We start from the raw sequence: 17,369 nt of genomic DNA, 5'->3' as shown, positions 1-17,369 counted from the left end.
CATACTTGAAGTAAGAGCACATGAGTTTGAAGAATCAGTCCTCTTGGAAAGTTAACAACAAGATAAAAGAATCGAGATTAAATCACACGATGTTTCTCTTATGTTTCTTGTTTGTTTTTCTTCATTAAATATTCTAAAACAACCAAAATTTTTTAAACAAATTTCTTGAGTTTAGAAATTAACTTTATACATATACTTGAATTTTAGTGAATTTTGGGATGCCAAAATTTGAAATTTCAATGATTTCAATTTTCATCTTGAGTTTCACCTTATAAAGGGACTAAACAGAACGGTTATAACATCATTTGATCATGCTTTAAGTCACCAACACAACCTAATCTAATAAGAATAGCTTCAAAAAATTTTTCTTTGGCCCCTCGAGGGAATGACCACTTAATTTGCCTTTCGCTGTAGACCAAAATGGACATGGATTCCAATTTATCATTGTCGCATACCATTTTGTAGGTAGAATGATCGAAATTCTTCTGATACAAGGTGGAAATTTCTTAAATAAACATGCATAATAGATTAACATACCCAAGTAAAAAGACAATTAGAATGAGAGATTGACCAGTATAAATATGGTTGTAACTAGCATGGAAATAAACTCCTATGATTAACTCTACAATCATGATCATTATCTTCAAGTAATCTAAAGCCTTCAATCACTTGATTTGAGTAATTCTTAGGCTCCTGATTAGAGCATTTGTTAATGTGCCCCTCTAAGTACATACTTGCACATATGCACAAAATTTGTATGTATTTATTATCGCATACAATTGACTAATAATTCTTATCCAAAAGCAAAATAAATAGACACAATTAGTCTATAATTTTTTTTTGCACGGATATGACTAGAAATTGTTGGCGTTAAATTATGTCTATTTTTAGCACATATGTATATATATATATATATATATATATATACATAAACACATACTTAATACATATATCTATATGAAAAAATACGTGTACGTATGGATGTATGTAGTTATGCATGTATGTATATGTTCATATATAATTTGAGGCAAGAAGGTTGGTGCTTGAGACATTAAGATGCCCTAATCCATGTTGTTATCAACTTAATTGAAGCTGAATTGCTGACTTAATGTTTCTAACCACTCATTCTTTGACCAACCTTGACCTTTCAGCAAGCACTTTTATTTTGATCACATTGTTTTAGCTGTCAGAAAGATGAAAAATGACGAGCAATTGCCAAAAGAAGTATTATTTGACCATAGCTTTGTTAATTAAATCACTAAAAAATTGAGATTACAATTATTTATTACTTGTTAAATTCGTCTAAAACCAGCATTGGTTGCTAAAACTAATCCCTTCTTCCTTCAAGTATAAACAGCTGCGGAGCAGTACAATTGAGGGCAGGCAATTGTTGTGACAGCCCCACCTCCCCCTAGGGCGTACCCCAGGGTTCGGCGGGCCGCCTGCCCGGCTCTCGCCGGGACTCAGTCGTTCACTAAAGTCCTCAAATGAATTACAAGAATAAACCTCAAATATACATCACATGGTCCACAAATATACATCCAAGTCTCCAATAATTACATGTCACAAATGCAGCGGAAACTAATTCCCAACTATACATCAAATGATTCCAAATCCAAAACTGTACAAGATATAGGCCATCCATTCACGTGAATAAGCACAACAAGTCCTGCCTTCGCCGTGAGCCCTGTGGAGGGGAATAAAATATTTTTGGGGTGAGCTAGAAGCTCAGCGAGTAACCAGAAAATCAGTAATCAAATCGGTTTAACAATATTTCTTTTCAATGATGTCATAAATCAATGATGTCATAAATCAAATGATAAGTCCAGAAACGATTACAGCATTTACAAAGCATTAAATATGGAGTATCAATAATTCAAGAAACATTTACAATGGAAAGCGATAGTAACATTCATGAAAAGGATACGTTCATTTTTTATAAATAATCCGTCGTTCATCTTTTTATTCGTTCATCTTTTTGTTCTTTCCGGACGTTGGCCGGTCTCCACCCATCCGGACGTAGCCGGACTCCACCCATCCGGACATAGCCGGACTACAAGGTAATACTCGAGTATACCAAATTCACCCAGGGTCACCATATCGCCCGACCGAATCCGTTTCTGGCTCGAGTCGATCGGTAACGAATGGCAGGGTCCAATTCAGCCAAACGGCTTACATTCATGCGCAACTAGCATTTAATCATTAATCATTGAAAATTTTTATATTTATTTAGGTCAAGTGCGATAAAGTACACACTCGCCTAGAAAATTCGTCTTAACAATCATTGGAAGCACTTAACACATTATCAAACAATAATACAAGTCATGAAGTCAAGAAAATATAGCAAATAAGGAACACTCACATGCAAGCACGCATGATATGCAAGAAAACAGTTCAAAAGTAACTTTGGAAACAGTTTAAAGGTAAATAATGCAAGAAACGGTTCATAAATAACTTCAGAAATAGTTTGAGGTCACTCACCTCCATGGCTCAGAAACCATCCATCATATATCATTGCCTTGCTCAAATCCAAGTCTTAGATCACAAATTCAATGCAAACAAGTCCTTTAAAAGTTCAGACAACACTTCCCCTAAATTTGCTAACTTTTCCAGCCATCATGGCTTCATGATTTCCTCATTCCAACCCAAAGGTACACACACAACAACAAGTTCATCCAATAGCCATTCAGCAAACTCCAAGTAGTACAAAGACAAGTCAAGCTAGGAAAAAGTCCGGAAATGAAAGTTAAGCTAAAAACCAGAAAAATAGGTTTTGACGTCATTTTGCGGTAATGGTACCAAAGGCACTACAATTATCGGATGAAGGTACAAGATACACCGTTTCGAAGCTAAGAGATAGAGCTACAATATTACAGAAGGTCACTCAACCCAGTTTCGAGTGTAACCAGGTCAAAAATGCAAGATACTACATCAAAAACGTAAAACAGATTCACCAAAATGCATTCTAGCGGAAACCTCATAACTCAGGCTCTCCAAGTCCAAATCCAGAAATTCCAAAACCAGCTGAAAGCTAAGAAACAGGGCTAAATTTCATCAGAAGGCCTCAACATCCAATTCGGAAGCAATTCCAGCCAAAACAACCAATTACAGTCACAAATCCTTACATTTGGGTAAAACCAGAACAACAATAGTAATTTCGACTTTTCTCATTCCACACTACTCCGATTGACCTGAAATTTTGTAGGCACCTTTAAAATGTCATTCCCTACAACTTTCATGTTTTAAGCAAAGACCAATTCGGCCTCTATCTAGGATCTAAAAATTCGGACAGAATGTTCATCACAAAACCCTCACTTTTCAATTTTTGGTCCAAAACAGAAATTGGTTGCAATTAATCACTTTTTCCACCTCCTAAAGTCATTAAACATCATTTACAATCATCATACATGACCCCATAATCATATCCATATGAAAACAGAAAAATCCCCAATAATTATAAAACTTCACCAATTCAACCAAAATCAAGATATAATCCATCAAAGTTGCACCTTATACCACCACTAATCATCAATTAAACATCATTAGAGGGAGGAGAGGGGTCCTTCACAACTCACCTTAGCAATACAAGAGATATAGCAACTAGCCACCTTAACTTTCCAAACAACTCCACAAAACACCTCAAGACCACTTAGCAAAGAGATTTTATGGAATGATTTGGAGTTTTATTGGTTGGATTTGAAGATTGAGCAAGAAATAGAAGGAAGAAATTGAGAGCTTTTCTTTTTTTCTTGAGCAAGAACATTCGGCCAAGAAGCTTGCAAAATGAAGCTTATTTTGATCAATTTTTTTGTATTTATTTGGTAAAGGTAAAGGTAAAGTTAAATGGTCAAAGTCCAAGATTAAATCACAAGGTGACACTTGTCACCTTTTGGTTCAAAACTTATCTTTTTGTCTCTCCAATACAAATATCTTAACACATTGTAAAATAATATCACTTAATACAAAATTCCAACAAGTTGTCAAAAATATAATGCATTTACCGCACTTGCGGGTCCCACGTTCAAAATACGCTCTTAATTTCTCAAAAACTAACCGATACTAGAAAAATCATTTTAAAACTATTTTTGCTCATAAACTTTATCTGGGAAATTTTTCTAATCAAGAAAATGTAGAAAAGGCGGGCGTTAAAAAAATCAACCCTAAAAAATTAGAAAATTTCTGGGTTCTCAAACTCATTTTTTTTCGGGGCGTCACAATTGTCCTCTCCCCCCCCCTCCCCCCAAAAATTGTGAAAAGCTCCTAAAGTTGCCTTAAGGAATTTTAAAATTTTTAATTTAATCTTTTATATTTGCATCCCCTGAAATTTTTAAATTTCTTTTCTTCCATTATATTGCCCCCCTAAATTTATAGAGTAACTGCATTTGAAACTAACTTTAAACATGAATACATTCAAAATAAAGATATTATTTTCTTGTTTTCAAATAATAATTTATTTTCCTTTTTCAACCTAAAAAAAATAAAGTATTAATTGAAAACAAAAGAATAATCTTTAAACTTTTGGTACACACAAATGAATAGATGATCTTCAATAAAACTCCGTTTTTTAGAACTACAGCTGTCTAGTGTATAAAGACATTAAATGTATCATTACTTTAACATTATTTTTGTAATTGAAATTCTTTATACTATTGAAAATATGATTCGATTGTCGAACGAATTATCTATATTTTTATATACAATTATTTATGATATAAGAAAGTTTTTCCCTTTCATGATACGACATCGTACACTCACATATTTACATCCGCCACGGTGTAAATGATAATGATCCAAAAGCTGAAGGCCTACAAAACTTGAAATTGAATTAACCTCCCATTCATACGTTTTGTGGACTCTGAGCCATCTTATAAGTCCATGTGGCAACAAGTTAATTAGATATCTTAATTGCTCGTATTAGTGAATTAAGTAAAGGGTCAAATAATAAACAGCTTCAGGGTTCAGGTAAATGTGGTCCACAAGATGGATTGATCCCACCACGTGCATGTCATTAGCCGCATAAGCATTAAAGTAGAAACTGGGAACCATTTAAGTGTTTTGGTGCAAAAGGCTTCGTTACTGTATTTGTTTGCAAGTTTGAGTCAAAACAAAAAAAAAAAGGCACCTTTGTATTTATTGTACAAAACAAAAAAAGTTTAGTCAATTTTGTCACAACTTTTCTTCTTGTAGTTTTCTATCATGTTTAAAGCTCATAATTGATTTTTTTATAAAAACAAATTTCATTAACAAATTGTAGGAAGTCATTTAGCACGATTTGATTTGATTTCTATCACTGCCCTAATGATAAGTTAAACATACACTAGAAATTATAGATTTGTAATTTAACAGATATAATAGATCTAAAAAAAATTACGAACAGATTTGAAAAATATAAGAGATTTCAAAATTATCTTCTAATAGATAAATCGCTGCATCTCCCTTTTGTATGTATTGCAATTACTAGATCTATTAATCGATGATTTTAAATCCTAATAATGATGATGAGATCTATCGAAATATATTCAAGATCTAAAAAAATTTTAGATCTGAAATAAATTTATATCTAACAACAAAATAAAAAAAATAGAAAAATCTCCCTAGGAATTTCTAGGAGAACAGAAAATTCTCATTGGAAATCCCTAGGAGAAACATAATTGATAGTAATGCTATATTAGAGATGATTTTTTTTAAGGAGAGGGACAAATTACTATACACATAAGGAACTAAAGGAATTACTTGTTCTATATCTTAGAAGAATTATTAGACTAAGACTCCACAAGGTGTATACCAAAGAATATTAGTTTTCTATTTTTTTTTCAAGGGAAATTTTCATTTTTTTCTAATTAGTGGTGCGACTCATTTTAATTCGTTTTCTCATTCTTATTTATGTACCAGTTTCCAAAATTTATATCTTCATCACAACCTAAACACACCTAAAAAACTTGTCTAAAACCATAGAAATCAAATTTAACATTGTCTAATTTAACATTATGACATAATTATCAAACGACACTTTCTCATAATGCTTATGTATTAATTATGAATTTAGCATAATTATCTTCTCCTTTTACTATTGTATTCTCTTCTTTTGGACTCAAACCTTCTAAAAAGCACCAGTTTTCTAAAAAATTAGAAAGATTGTAGAAAGTAATCTTTGAGAGCAAACTTTTTACGATGACCCAACCTAACACTTCAGATTGTTTTACACTAATTAGCCAATTCCAAGAAACAAAAGAAAAATGTAGAACTAAAAAGGGGAGAAAGGCAGTTCAAGCTTGAGACACATTGGCCCGTTGGATTCCATCCCTGCTCTCCATTAGCCCATCACATGGCCAAAGCCTCATGTAAAGTCCAATTTATGAAAATGCCCCTACCACAATTTGGGACTATTATTCTGTCAAGGTAATTTGTATGGTCCTTAAACTGTTCAACGGTTATTATCACTTTACCCTCCTAACTTTTATAGTTACTATTAGTTTATACTTTAATATTATCTTTTAGTTAGTTTACCCATTTTCATTAGCCAACTTAGCAAGTTGACTAAAAAGTTGGCCATGTAACCTTTTTTTTTTGTATCTTTACTAATTTTTAAGACAAAAATATCCCTAAAAATTTAGCATGTCTATTTTCTACACAGGATTCCTCCTAAAGATTTCAATTTCAATTTCAGAATTGCAACTATTAACAGATAATTTCTCCTTGAGAAATGCTTGTTTTCAATTTCAAATTAGTTAACCTATCCAATTGCCGTATGAAGCATAATCATTAAGTGTATTTGAACTTTTTTGGGCTACTTTGTCAGATATAAAAAGTCCATAATGGATAAATGAGGCCAATGATTTTAAATCTTAATTGATTTTAAACATGCAATCGGCAATTCTTTAGCTTGTTTGATTTTTTAGCTAATGTTGTTGCTTTTTAACTCATTATTTCACTATGTATGTCAAAAGTATTTGTCGAAACTTAAAAAAATCAATTGGATTGGGATTGCTACTAGATAAATCTTGCTTTTTTTTTTTGGATAAAAAGCAAATTTCATTAAAGGATTACTAGAAATCGTCCAATACGATTAAATTTACATCTCTATCCCAGTGGTAGGTTAAACATGTACTTGAAATAATAGATGTGCAATTTAACAATAGATACAGTAGATTTGAATGATTTTGAACAAATTTAAAAAATACAAGAAATTTTCAAATTGTCTTCTAATAAGATAAATTGCCACAACTCCCTTCTATGCATGTTATAGTCGCCAAATCTATTAATCAATGGTTTCAAACTCCAAAAATGATAATGAGATCTGTCGAAATAGATCCAAGATCCAAAAAATTACAGATCTGACAACCAAATCTGAAGTAAGTTCGAATCAAACAACAAATGAGGATAAAAACAGAAAATTCTCACTAGAAACACTTAGGAGAAACAAAGGATTTTTCTCATTAAGAAAACTTAGGAGAGACTTTATTGAAAAATGCAACAATACAAAATCCATGGTCTCCCTTCCGAAGAGGAAGGCCTTCTGAGAAGATGAGAAGAAGTAGAGAGAAAATGGACAAAACGAGAAGTAGAGAAAAGTTATATAAATCTTGCTATTCTAGTTGTTTTGCCATACAAGTGAGCTCAAGTAATTGATTTCATCCAAATTTATAAGAATTAATCATAAGAACATGGACAATGAGAAATATGAAGAGAGAAATAAATGAAATAAACATATTATTTTGCCTTTGACTTTGGGCTATCACTAATTTACGAGATATGCAATTGCCCAAGTCTAAAGTACATATTTTGTGATTTTAGATACTTCTACTCGTTGACCATTATAAGTGATTATCTATCGAAATAAAGCCACGACAAAAGTCGAGAATGCGAAGTGTCTTACTCTTTGGGTATAATTAACTTATGGTGTGAATCTCTTAGGGAGCTTATTTGGAGCCATTTATGTGGTTTGAAATTGACATTTACCAAATTATTTATTTACTTTATGGATTGTTTCATTCAGTGGAATACGACTGAAGCCTCTATTAAGTTTTTGAATCAGCATCTTCCCCTCAACCCTAAAAAAGAGTTTTTGTTGTACTGTTGTATAATAATCATATTTTCCTTTAAAAAATCCATCAATTTGAGAAGTCTTATCTTGGCTTCATGGAAAAGAGAGGTGTAGCCTTGATACTAAGAGTTAATTATACTTTATCCTCTTATACTTGTTTGACAAAGCAAAGTTAGAAATTCTAACAAAGGTTACTAGGCTACTTGATGAGTTTGAGAATGTTATACTACATGAGGTATCTGCTAGTTTACTTTTCATGTGTGGGTAACATATAACACACTTTTGGCCCTATTCCTAGGACGAGTTTGCCAAATCTATCACATATAGGATACATCTCAAGAAGAGCGAGATATAACAGTATATTGTTGATAATATATTAGACAAGAGGTCTATCCATGTCAACATAAGTTTGTGTGCTATGGCAACTCTATTCACTTAAAAGAAGAATAGTTCTTGTGCTATGGCAACTCTATTCACTTAAAAGAAGAATAGTTCTTGAATGATGTGTATTGATAGTTGAGCTATCAATAAGATTACAATTAGATATCGGTTCCTATTCCTAGATCGGAGGAAATGCTAGATTGTCTCTCTAAAACTTGTGGCTACCAAAATTGACTTTAGAGTGTATACTATCAAATTCAATTCTAGCTAGGGGATGATTAGAAGCCAATATTCAAAATCAAGGATGATTTGTACAAGTGGTCGGCCATGCCATTTGGAATATGTAATGCTCCTTGCACTTTTGTGTAGTTAATGAATGAGGTTTTGAAGACATTCATTAGTAAATTTTGTTGGGGTTTATTTTGATCATATTTTGATCTATAAGGCTAATGAGTAAGACCATTTTCAATATTTTACGCCAACTATGAATAGTTTTGTAGGCAAATAAATTGTATATCAATTTGAAGAAGTGTAATTTCTTGACAACAAGTTTGATTTTCTTGGGCTTTATTGTTAGTGCAAATGGCACTCGTGTAGAAGAAGGTGAAGGCTATTCGTGAATGGCCTATTCCGTACACTGTTGCAAAGGTTCAGAGTTTTCATGGTTTGGCGACTTTTTATAAATGCTTTATTCATAAATTCATATTTATAATGACTCAATTGGTGTTGTATTCATGAAGAAGGGAAAATTTCAATAGGGTCTAAAGCGTGAAAGATTGATCAATAAAGGTTGACCATTACATATCGTTTGGTATTCTCTAACTATGTGAGATACATATGGAAATGGCATTGAAGTTGTCTTATCTCAAGAAGATAGGCCAGGTGGTTCTCTTCAGTAGGAAGTTAAGTAAAAATATCCATAACTGATCTACATATAATCAAGAGTTATATATTATGTTTCATGCTCTAAGGCATTAGGAGCATTATTTGATCCAAAATATATTAGTTTGTATTTTATATAGATCACCAAACCTTAAAGTACATTGATAGTCAAAAGCAAGTGCATAAAATGCATGTTAGATGGAGTGCATATCTTCAATAGTTTTCCTTTATTTAAAATATAAGTCTTGGCAGTTAAGTGAAGTGGCTAATACTTTGAGTCACCATGTGACATTTTTTTGGAGAATCACCGTGTGACATTACTTGTGACTTTGAGCCTCGAAGTCATTGGATTTAAATTCAGCATGAACTTTATATGGATGATGATGGCTTCAAAGAATTGTGGATGGTTTGTAAGACTAAATTAACATAGGATGAATTTCACACTATTATAGTTATCTCTTTAAAAGTAATCATCTATACATTTTTCCTGTTTCTTTATTTAAATAGTTAATTTGTTATTTGTATAGGATAGTCATAGTGGTCATTTAGGGATAAATCTATCTCTCGCTTAGAGGAGAGGTAGTTTTGATCTCCGTTGAAAGAGGATGTACACAGTTTTGTACCTGAATGCTATACATATCAGACTCCAACAGAGCAATCTCAAGATACTGGTTTATGTACTTTTTTGCCAATTCCTAATGCTATTTGGGAGGACTTGTCGATGAATTTTGTTCTTAGTTAGGATCCAAAGGGTGTAGATTCTGTCTTTGTTGTTGTTGATAGGTTTTTCAAGATGGTGCACTTCATTCCTTGTAGAAAGACTTCAGATGCATCTGATATTGCTCAATTGCTGTTTTGGGAGATAATTAGTTTGTATGGAGCATCCAAGTCCATTAATTTCGACAATGATAGTAAGTTTTTGAGCCATTTTTTGTTCAATTTGTGGAGGATGTTTGATATTTGGCTGAACCTTAGTCATACAAACCATTCTGAAATGGATCCTCAAATTGAGGTTGTCAATGATTTCTTGGTAACTTGATACTTTGTATTTGTGGAAGCTTGTAGATATTTATTTACTTTATTTTTTGTACCTACTTGGTGTTTTATTGTTCCATTTTTCTTTCCATTTTTGCCTTTCTTGGATTTCTTATGCAACAGGGAGGAAAATGGCCACTCGTGAAAGACAACTGTTGAGGGGAAAAACGTAAGCTTTGTTTTATCATTCTAATTTAATTTTTACTTTAAATTGCTCTTTTCAGAGCTCAAATGATGGTATACTTTTCTTTGGCCTTTGCTCTTTTCAAACCTCATTCGAGTTTTCTTTTTAGTCATTTTTTTTGTGTCTTTGTCACGCCCGAAGCCCGCACGTGCCCGTCACATGATATCCGCCGTATTCCCAAGTCCAACTCAAAAATATAAGGCTACATTAACTAATTAACTTTGACAGTACTAAATAATTTAACTAAATAAAGTGCGGTACGAATTACATATATAAGGAAGTCTACGAATAATCAAGACGTTCGTACATTTATTCTCCAATAGAAACAATGGAAACAAAGGTAAATAAGACCAACAACTGGACGTAGCCAGCCTGCCAACTTCTATTCATCTAAAACTAATAAAAGTCATCATCAGGGTCTTCTACGTAAACCAATTCATACTCTTCAGAATCTGCAAAAATGATAAGAAGTGGGTTGAGCGATACATCGCTCAGTAGGTAATATTTACCCCTCTATTGGACCATGCACTCTTAATTTTATAGATACATATATATATCAGTACAACTCAAATCGTTTGCATATCATTCACATCCGTAATTTTGAAAGTAACGTTATTTATAAAGCAATCAGTAGTAAAGAATGACACGTAATTTAAAAGCATCTTATTGATAGTTGTACATGAGAAATCGTAAAGTCATAAATTATTTCGTCTCAAGTCGCAAATCTCTTCATAACCATTCGTAAATCAACTCATATCAGTTCATAAGTCTCATTTCAAATCAGTTCATAAATCATTCCGTCAGTTTAGCTCATAACAAATACATGCAATGACCGGCTACTGAGTACTCAGCCTAGAGATTAGACCCATTCTAGGTGGGCAACCAATAGATTTCATGACTATCGATTGATCTCATTTCATTCTTGGGTCAATCGGTCGGACTTTATACCAGACTACCATGACCTTGCCAATCAGCCGGACTTTATACCAGACTACCATGGTTTTGTCAATCAGCCGGACTCTATACAAGACTACCATGGCCTTACCAATCGGCCGGACTTTATACCAGGCTACCATGGCGATTAGACATGACTATAGCCCCTACCGTCTATTCCATGACTGCTCTGAGCTTTACTTGTCAAAATTCATTTCATATATCATATATATAAATCTTTGTTTTCATAAAAGATCCGGCTCATTTGTATATAAGAACATATCAAAATATTTCAAATAAATCATATGGTCCATTTTGTATAGTAAAATATAACTTTCATAAATACACAAGTAAAAAATTTAATCAAACACCTTTCGAGTCAACACAACAAAATGTGATTGAAAACAAGAACTTCATTTTGCATATTTGAAATCTCAGAAGGGTAAGTACCACCTACATTTGTTTAGCTGCTCGAGTGGAACTATCTTAGGTCATTGTACCGTACCTATCAAATACATGAGTTTCCTAATTAGTTGTTACTTCCTATAGATGCATAAATACACAAACTCTGACTAAGTCGAAGATTCGTTTCTAGACCATTATATGGACCCTAATAGCATCCTTCTAAATTGGATGATTTCTATTTTTAGAAAATTTCTTAATTGGGAAGGTTCTCCTTTTAGTAAAGTTTCCTAATTTAAAAGAAAGTAATTATTCATAATCATGCTTATTATCTTGACTACTATCTTATTATATCTATTTATAATTTATAATTATTCATTATTATTATTATCGTCCTCGTCGTCGCTAATTTACTTTATTACCACTTATATATATGTGTTAAATAGTTACTATTACCTTTCCTTTTATTTCTACTTTTATGCATGTATAAGCGTTATTATTATTTACGTACACATGTACATTTATATATATATTGGTTTATTACAATTATTATTGTCTTAGTTTGTCCCACTCGTATTTATATTTTTATCTTCGTTCATATCCTCAATTTATTTCCTCCATGTCCATATTGTCAATATCCTTACAATTATTGTCTATTATTTATTATTTACTATTATTATTATTATTATCATCATTATTATTAGTGTTATCGTCAACATTATTATTTACTACTATGATTATTATCATTGTTGTTATTATTAGTATTATTATTAGCATTATTATTATTATTATTATTATTATTATTATTATTATTATTATTATTATTATTATTATTATTATGACTATGATAAATTTATCTCACCTCGTTTACATTAGCCTCATAAGGCTAAATTAAGATATCCTAAATTTTTCTTTAATTATCTTAGACGTAATGAATTAAATATAAGTTTTACATAACCAATACTTCAATTCTAACAATTACTTTAAATTGGGTCCTGAATTTTAATACCCATGATAACTTATAAAAATGGACTAGTTATATTCAAAATTCATTTATTAAACATTTATTTATTTTATCTTGTATTTGGTTAACATCTAAATTATCCCTTTTTCCTCTTTAGGTTAGAGCCATGGTTGGCCAGAAGGCCAACCATTTTCTTTTTGACCATGGTCGCCAGAGCCTTTGTTTTCATTGGTTGGCCAAAAAGGCCAACTATCTTTCTCCGCCCTTTTTTTTTTTTTTTTAATTTCCTTTGGGTTGGACCCATCCACCAACCATCCTTGACTTGGTTGACTGATGGCCAATTCTTTCATTAGGGTCATTTGTGACCCCAAGGCTTTCTGTCGTTGCTGGCCTATTGTCAGCAACACATGCTGGCATTCTTTTTTTTTTTTGTCTTGGGTTGGCTGAAGACCAACCTTTGCCAATTCTTTTCTCTGCCGCCACTTTCCATGTGGCGTTGCAGTAGCCAAAACAGGGCAGCGGCGGCTGGCAGATTTAGGCAATTTATTCATCCAAAGATCAGAATCTAACACCCTATTTCTACTAATCCAAATATGAATTCTCCTAAATTTCTTGTAGACAAGTATATATCTCTATATATGTAACATAATACAATCCGTAAAATCTTTAGAATAATTAATCCAATTAATAGAATTTAAACAAGGAGTTTTCACATGAAACTGAGACTTACAGGTTTAGGTGCCTAGTTACCTGACTGATTGACAGCGATGCCTTCTTCTCTTTCTCTACTCTCTGACGGCTCTCGCTCTAAGGGGAGGCAGATAATGAAAGGGAGGAATGATATTTTTTTTTGATAAGTGTGCTAAACCCTAATAACCACCCACTAGTAGATGGGTTAGATAAGAGTTTTAACTGCTATGAACTTTTACCCTATCTTATCTCATTTCTATCTCTCAGTAATCCTTTAACCTATCCTACAATTATTTTTTACTTTTACTCATGGTAAATATCCATTTAGTTAATTGGCAGAAATAAAATTGAGCCAAAAATCGTAGGTTTTACATTCTACCCCCCTTACAAAAAGTTTCATTCTCGAAACTTACGTACCTTGATAAAAAAAGATAGGGATATCTATTCAGCATGTCTTCTTCTAACTCCCACGTTGCTTCTTGCGGTGTATGGTTCATCCATTGCACCTTCACGTAGGGCATGGTCCTTCTCCTTAGAACTTGATCTTTCCGATCCATGACTCTCAAAGGAATCTCCTCTACCGACAAGTTCTTCCTCACCTCAATGGGTTGATCCTCCAAAATACAGTTCAGGTCAGATACGTACTTCCTCAGTTGGGAGACATGAAAAAAACATTATGCATCATTGCCAAAGCAGGCGGGAGAGCCAATCGATACTTTAGAGGTCCAACTCTATCTAGTATTTCGTAAGACCCTACATACTTCGGACTTAACTTGCGACTTCTTCCAAATCTCATCACTCCCTTGGTAGGGGATACCTTCAAATATATCTTTTCTCCCAATTGAAACTCTAAAGGTCTCCTTTTTTGAATCTGCCCAACTCTTGTTTCAGTCCTAAGTTACTTTTAATCTTTCCAGAATAATCTTAATTTTCTCTAAAGTTCGTTCCACCAAATCAGGGCCAATGATCAGCTTTTCACCTACTTCATCCCAATATAAGAAAAATCTATATTTTTGCTCATACAACGCTTCAAACGGTGTCATACCTATCCCACTATGATAATTATTGTTATACAAAAATACCATTAGTTTCACCAACCTATCCCAATTATCCAAGAAGTCTAGAGCACTAGCTCTCAGCGTGTCTTCCAATGTCTGTATAGTCCTTTCCGACTGTCCATCCATTTAGGGGTGGAAGACGGTACTAGTCTCAGATCGGTCCTCATAGCCTCTTGGTAGGTCAACCAGAACCTAGACGTGAATCTAGAGTCTCAATCTGACACTATTTTGGCAATTCATTTTTAGACCAGATATCACATTTTCTCCCCCTATAAAGGTTTCGTCCTCGAAACCTAAAAGACATAAACATCAAAATAAGTTAACAAAATTTTCAATGTTCTTGCAATACATCTTGGGAATTATTCTTACAATATCCAAATTGGATTTCCTTATTTAATTCCATCAAACTTCTGCTGCGCACTTTTATTATCCTCAATATCTCTCATTTTCATATTTATATAACTCAGATGGACATAATATCTCTCACAAATCCCACATTTTAAATAGTAGCTTATAATGCTTCATAGAGATCAACCTATAGAAAGGATGTCATAAACACTAATAGTACCATTTCTTCTTTTGTCTCACATTCTATCACAACTTACTTATCCACTATCACAAAAAGTAGTGATTATCTCAATATATGGGTTCCTGCCCACTGCGTTTGTAATTAGTAATGAAAATCTCTTATTTCCCTCAAATCTCAAATCTAAAATACCATTACACCTATTTTCAGATCCTATAATCTGAGTTATTATACCACTAACTGCCATGAGAATCTTATTTCCTTTGGTCAATTTTTTTTTAAACCTAGCTCCAATTCAATTTTCGAAAACATTAATATCCCAAATATCATTTCTCACACTTCCGGATCATAAAACCTAAGTTTTGATACAACTAAAAAATCATAGCAGTCTCTTATTTCTTTTGATCTAATTTTTCATCTTCTTTTAATTTCCAATAGATAATACTTCAAATACACATAATATTTCCTACACGTCTGACATCTTAAACATAGAGTATACTATCAAAATTACATCCAATAAAAGGACATCATAAACATCAATTGTACCATTTCAACTATTCACACATGCAAATTTTCAAACCCATTTATTTAGTCTTTTTTTTTTGTTGTCGAAACGATAGTTTTTTCATATATATAACGCTTTAAACTGTACAATATTTGGACAAATGTCCATAGAAGAGGACAAACGTCCTACCAAAAAAATCTTGGTGCCTAGCACCTAAGAGTGGGATTTACCCATTCTTCATCTATCCAGATGTTTAGAGCATGCAAGCTCAATTTAATACTGCCTACTATCCCTGTATTAGCAAAAGAGAAAGAACACTTATGAAACTGATTACTAATGAACTGGATATCTTCCATTAGAGTAGCCATCATATGGTTGCATTGCCTCGAACCTTTTATACACTCCATCAGCTCCTTGATATCGAGCTCCACTCTGATACTGCTCCATCCTTGGCTGATCGCATTTAGTAGCGCAAGTCTCACTGCTACCGCTTGATCTTGTATTGGCTCAGTTGATAATCTTTCTCTTAGAGCCCAGCCCGCTTGAATTTGTCCCAAGGAGTCAGTTGCAGTGATTCCTATCCCAACTATTGCTTGTCTTTTGTCTTGATGTGTATGGATCTTGATCAGTAGGCTGGTTTGGCTCTCGTTTTGCCCAGGCTCTTGTTCAGTTCGTTGCTGTATTTCTGTTTCCTGAGTGTTCTTCCTTACTACGTTGCCTTTGTTTGCCTCATCAAACTCTGTCCACTCCTTCATGGCTCTTTGAATAATCTTGTGTGGTTCCCTTTCTTTGTAGTTGAATTCTCTATCGTTCCTTGCTTTCCATATCTGCCAGAGGATATTAATGGTGAGGTTCACCTGATCCTCCCTTCCTCTGTCTTGTTGAGCTTCCATTATTGCTGTCCACCATCTTATGAAGCAATCTAACAGCTCCATATTTCCATCCCACTGCACCGGTGCCATCTTCCAAATTTCCTTAGCTTTTGTACACTGGATCAGTAGGTGTTCAAGAGTTTCCTCCTTGTCTCTACACCCTATACAAATAGGGTTCCCTTGCCTTGTTCTTCTGTGTAGTTCTGCTCTCACAGGGAGACCACCATGCAGGCACTTCCAAATGAAAACTTTCATCTTCTGGCTTACCTTTTGCTTCCATAGTGTTTTCCAGATTTTAGATATGGTCCCTTCATAGCTTGTTCCAGTTTCCTCCCTCCTCCTTGTACTTTCCAGATTCTTTTCCATCATCCATGTCTTATAGCCTGACTGAACTGTATATTGTCCATTCTGCGAGTGCGTCCAGTAGTAACTGTCCTCCTTTCCAGTTAGGCTTATAGGAATTCTCAGGATCCTCTCAGCGTCTTGTGAGTTAAAGATTCTAAAGATCAGCATTGTGTTCCATCTGTTGTTGATCATCAATTCTGATACATACTGGAGGTTACATCCCTAAGGCTTTGCAGACGTTGGCTTCCCAGATGGTCTGTCTGGAATCCAGTTGTCCTCCCATATGCGTGTGCCTTTACCATTCCCAACTTTCCTCCTGCTTCCATTTAGGACATCTTTTCTAACAGTTGATAAGCTTTGCCACAGCCATGAAGCATTCTGAGGCACCTTGCAGCTAAAAATGGATTGTTTAGGATAATATTTCGCTTTTAGGACTTTACTAACTAACAAGTTAGGTTGTGTTATCAACCTCCAGACTTGTTTGGCTAGTAGAGCTTTGTTAAAAATTTGCAGGTCCTTGAAACCCATTCCTCCTGTACTTTTCTTTT

The 17,369-nt window shown here is 33.6% G+C and overlaps 1 protein-coding gene across 1 annotated transcript; it reads right to left on the bottom strand.

Annotated features, from left to right (window-relative positions):
- Positions 1–15,810: 15,810 nt before the first annotated feature.
- LOC113739238 (uncharacterized) lies at positions 15,811–16,989 on the bottom strand. The gene has a single exon (XM_027266469.1). The coding sequence runs from the start codon at positions 16,987–16,989 to the stop codon at positions 15,811–15,813; it is 1,179 nt and encodes a 392-aa protein (XP_027122270.1).
- Between the last annotated feature and the right edge of the window lie 380 nt (positions 16,990–17,369).

Source organism: Coffea arabica, chromosome 4c, assembly GCF_036785885.1.
Source record: "Coffea arabica cultivar ET-39 chromosome 4c, Coffea Arabica ET-39 HiFi, whole genome shotgun sequence".
Taxonomy (NCBI): Eukaryota; Viridiplantae; Streptophyta; class Magnoliopsida; order Gentianales; family Rubiaceae; genus Coffea; species Coffea arabica.
The sequence above is the reverse complement of the archived record's forward strand: the minus strand, read 5'-3'. Positions and strand labels throughout refer to the sequence as shown.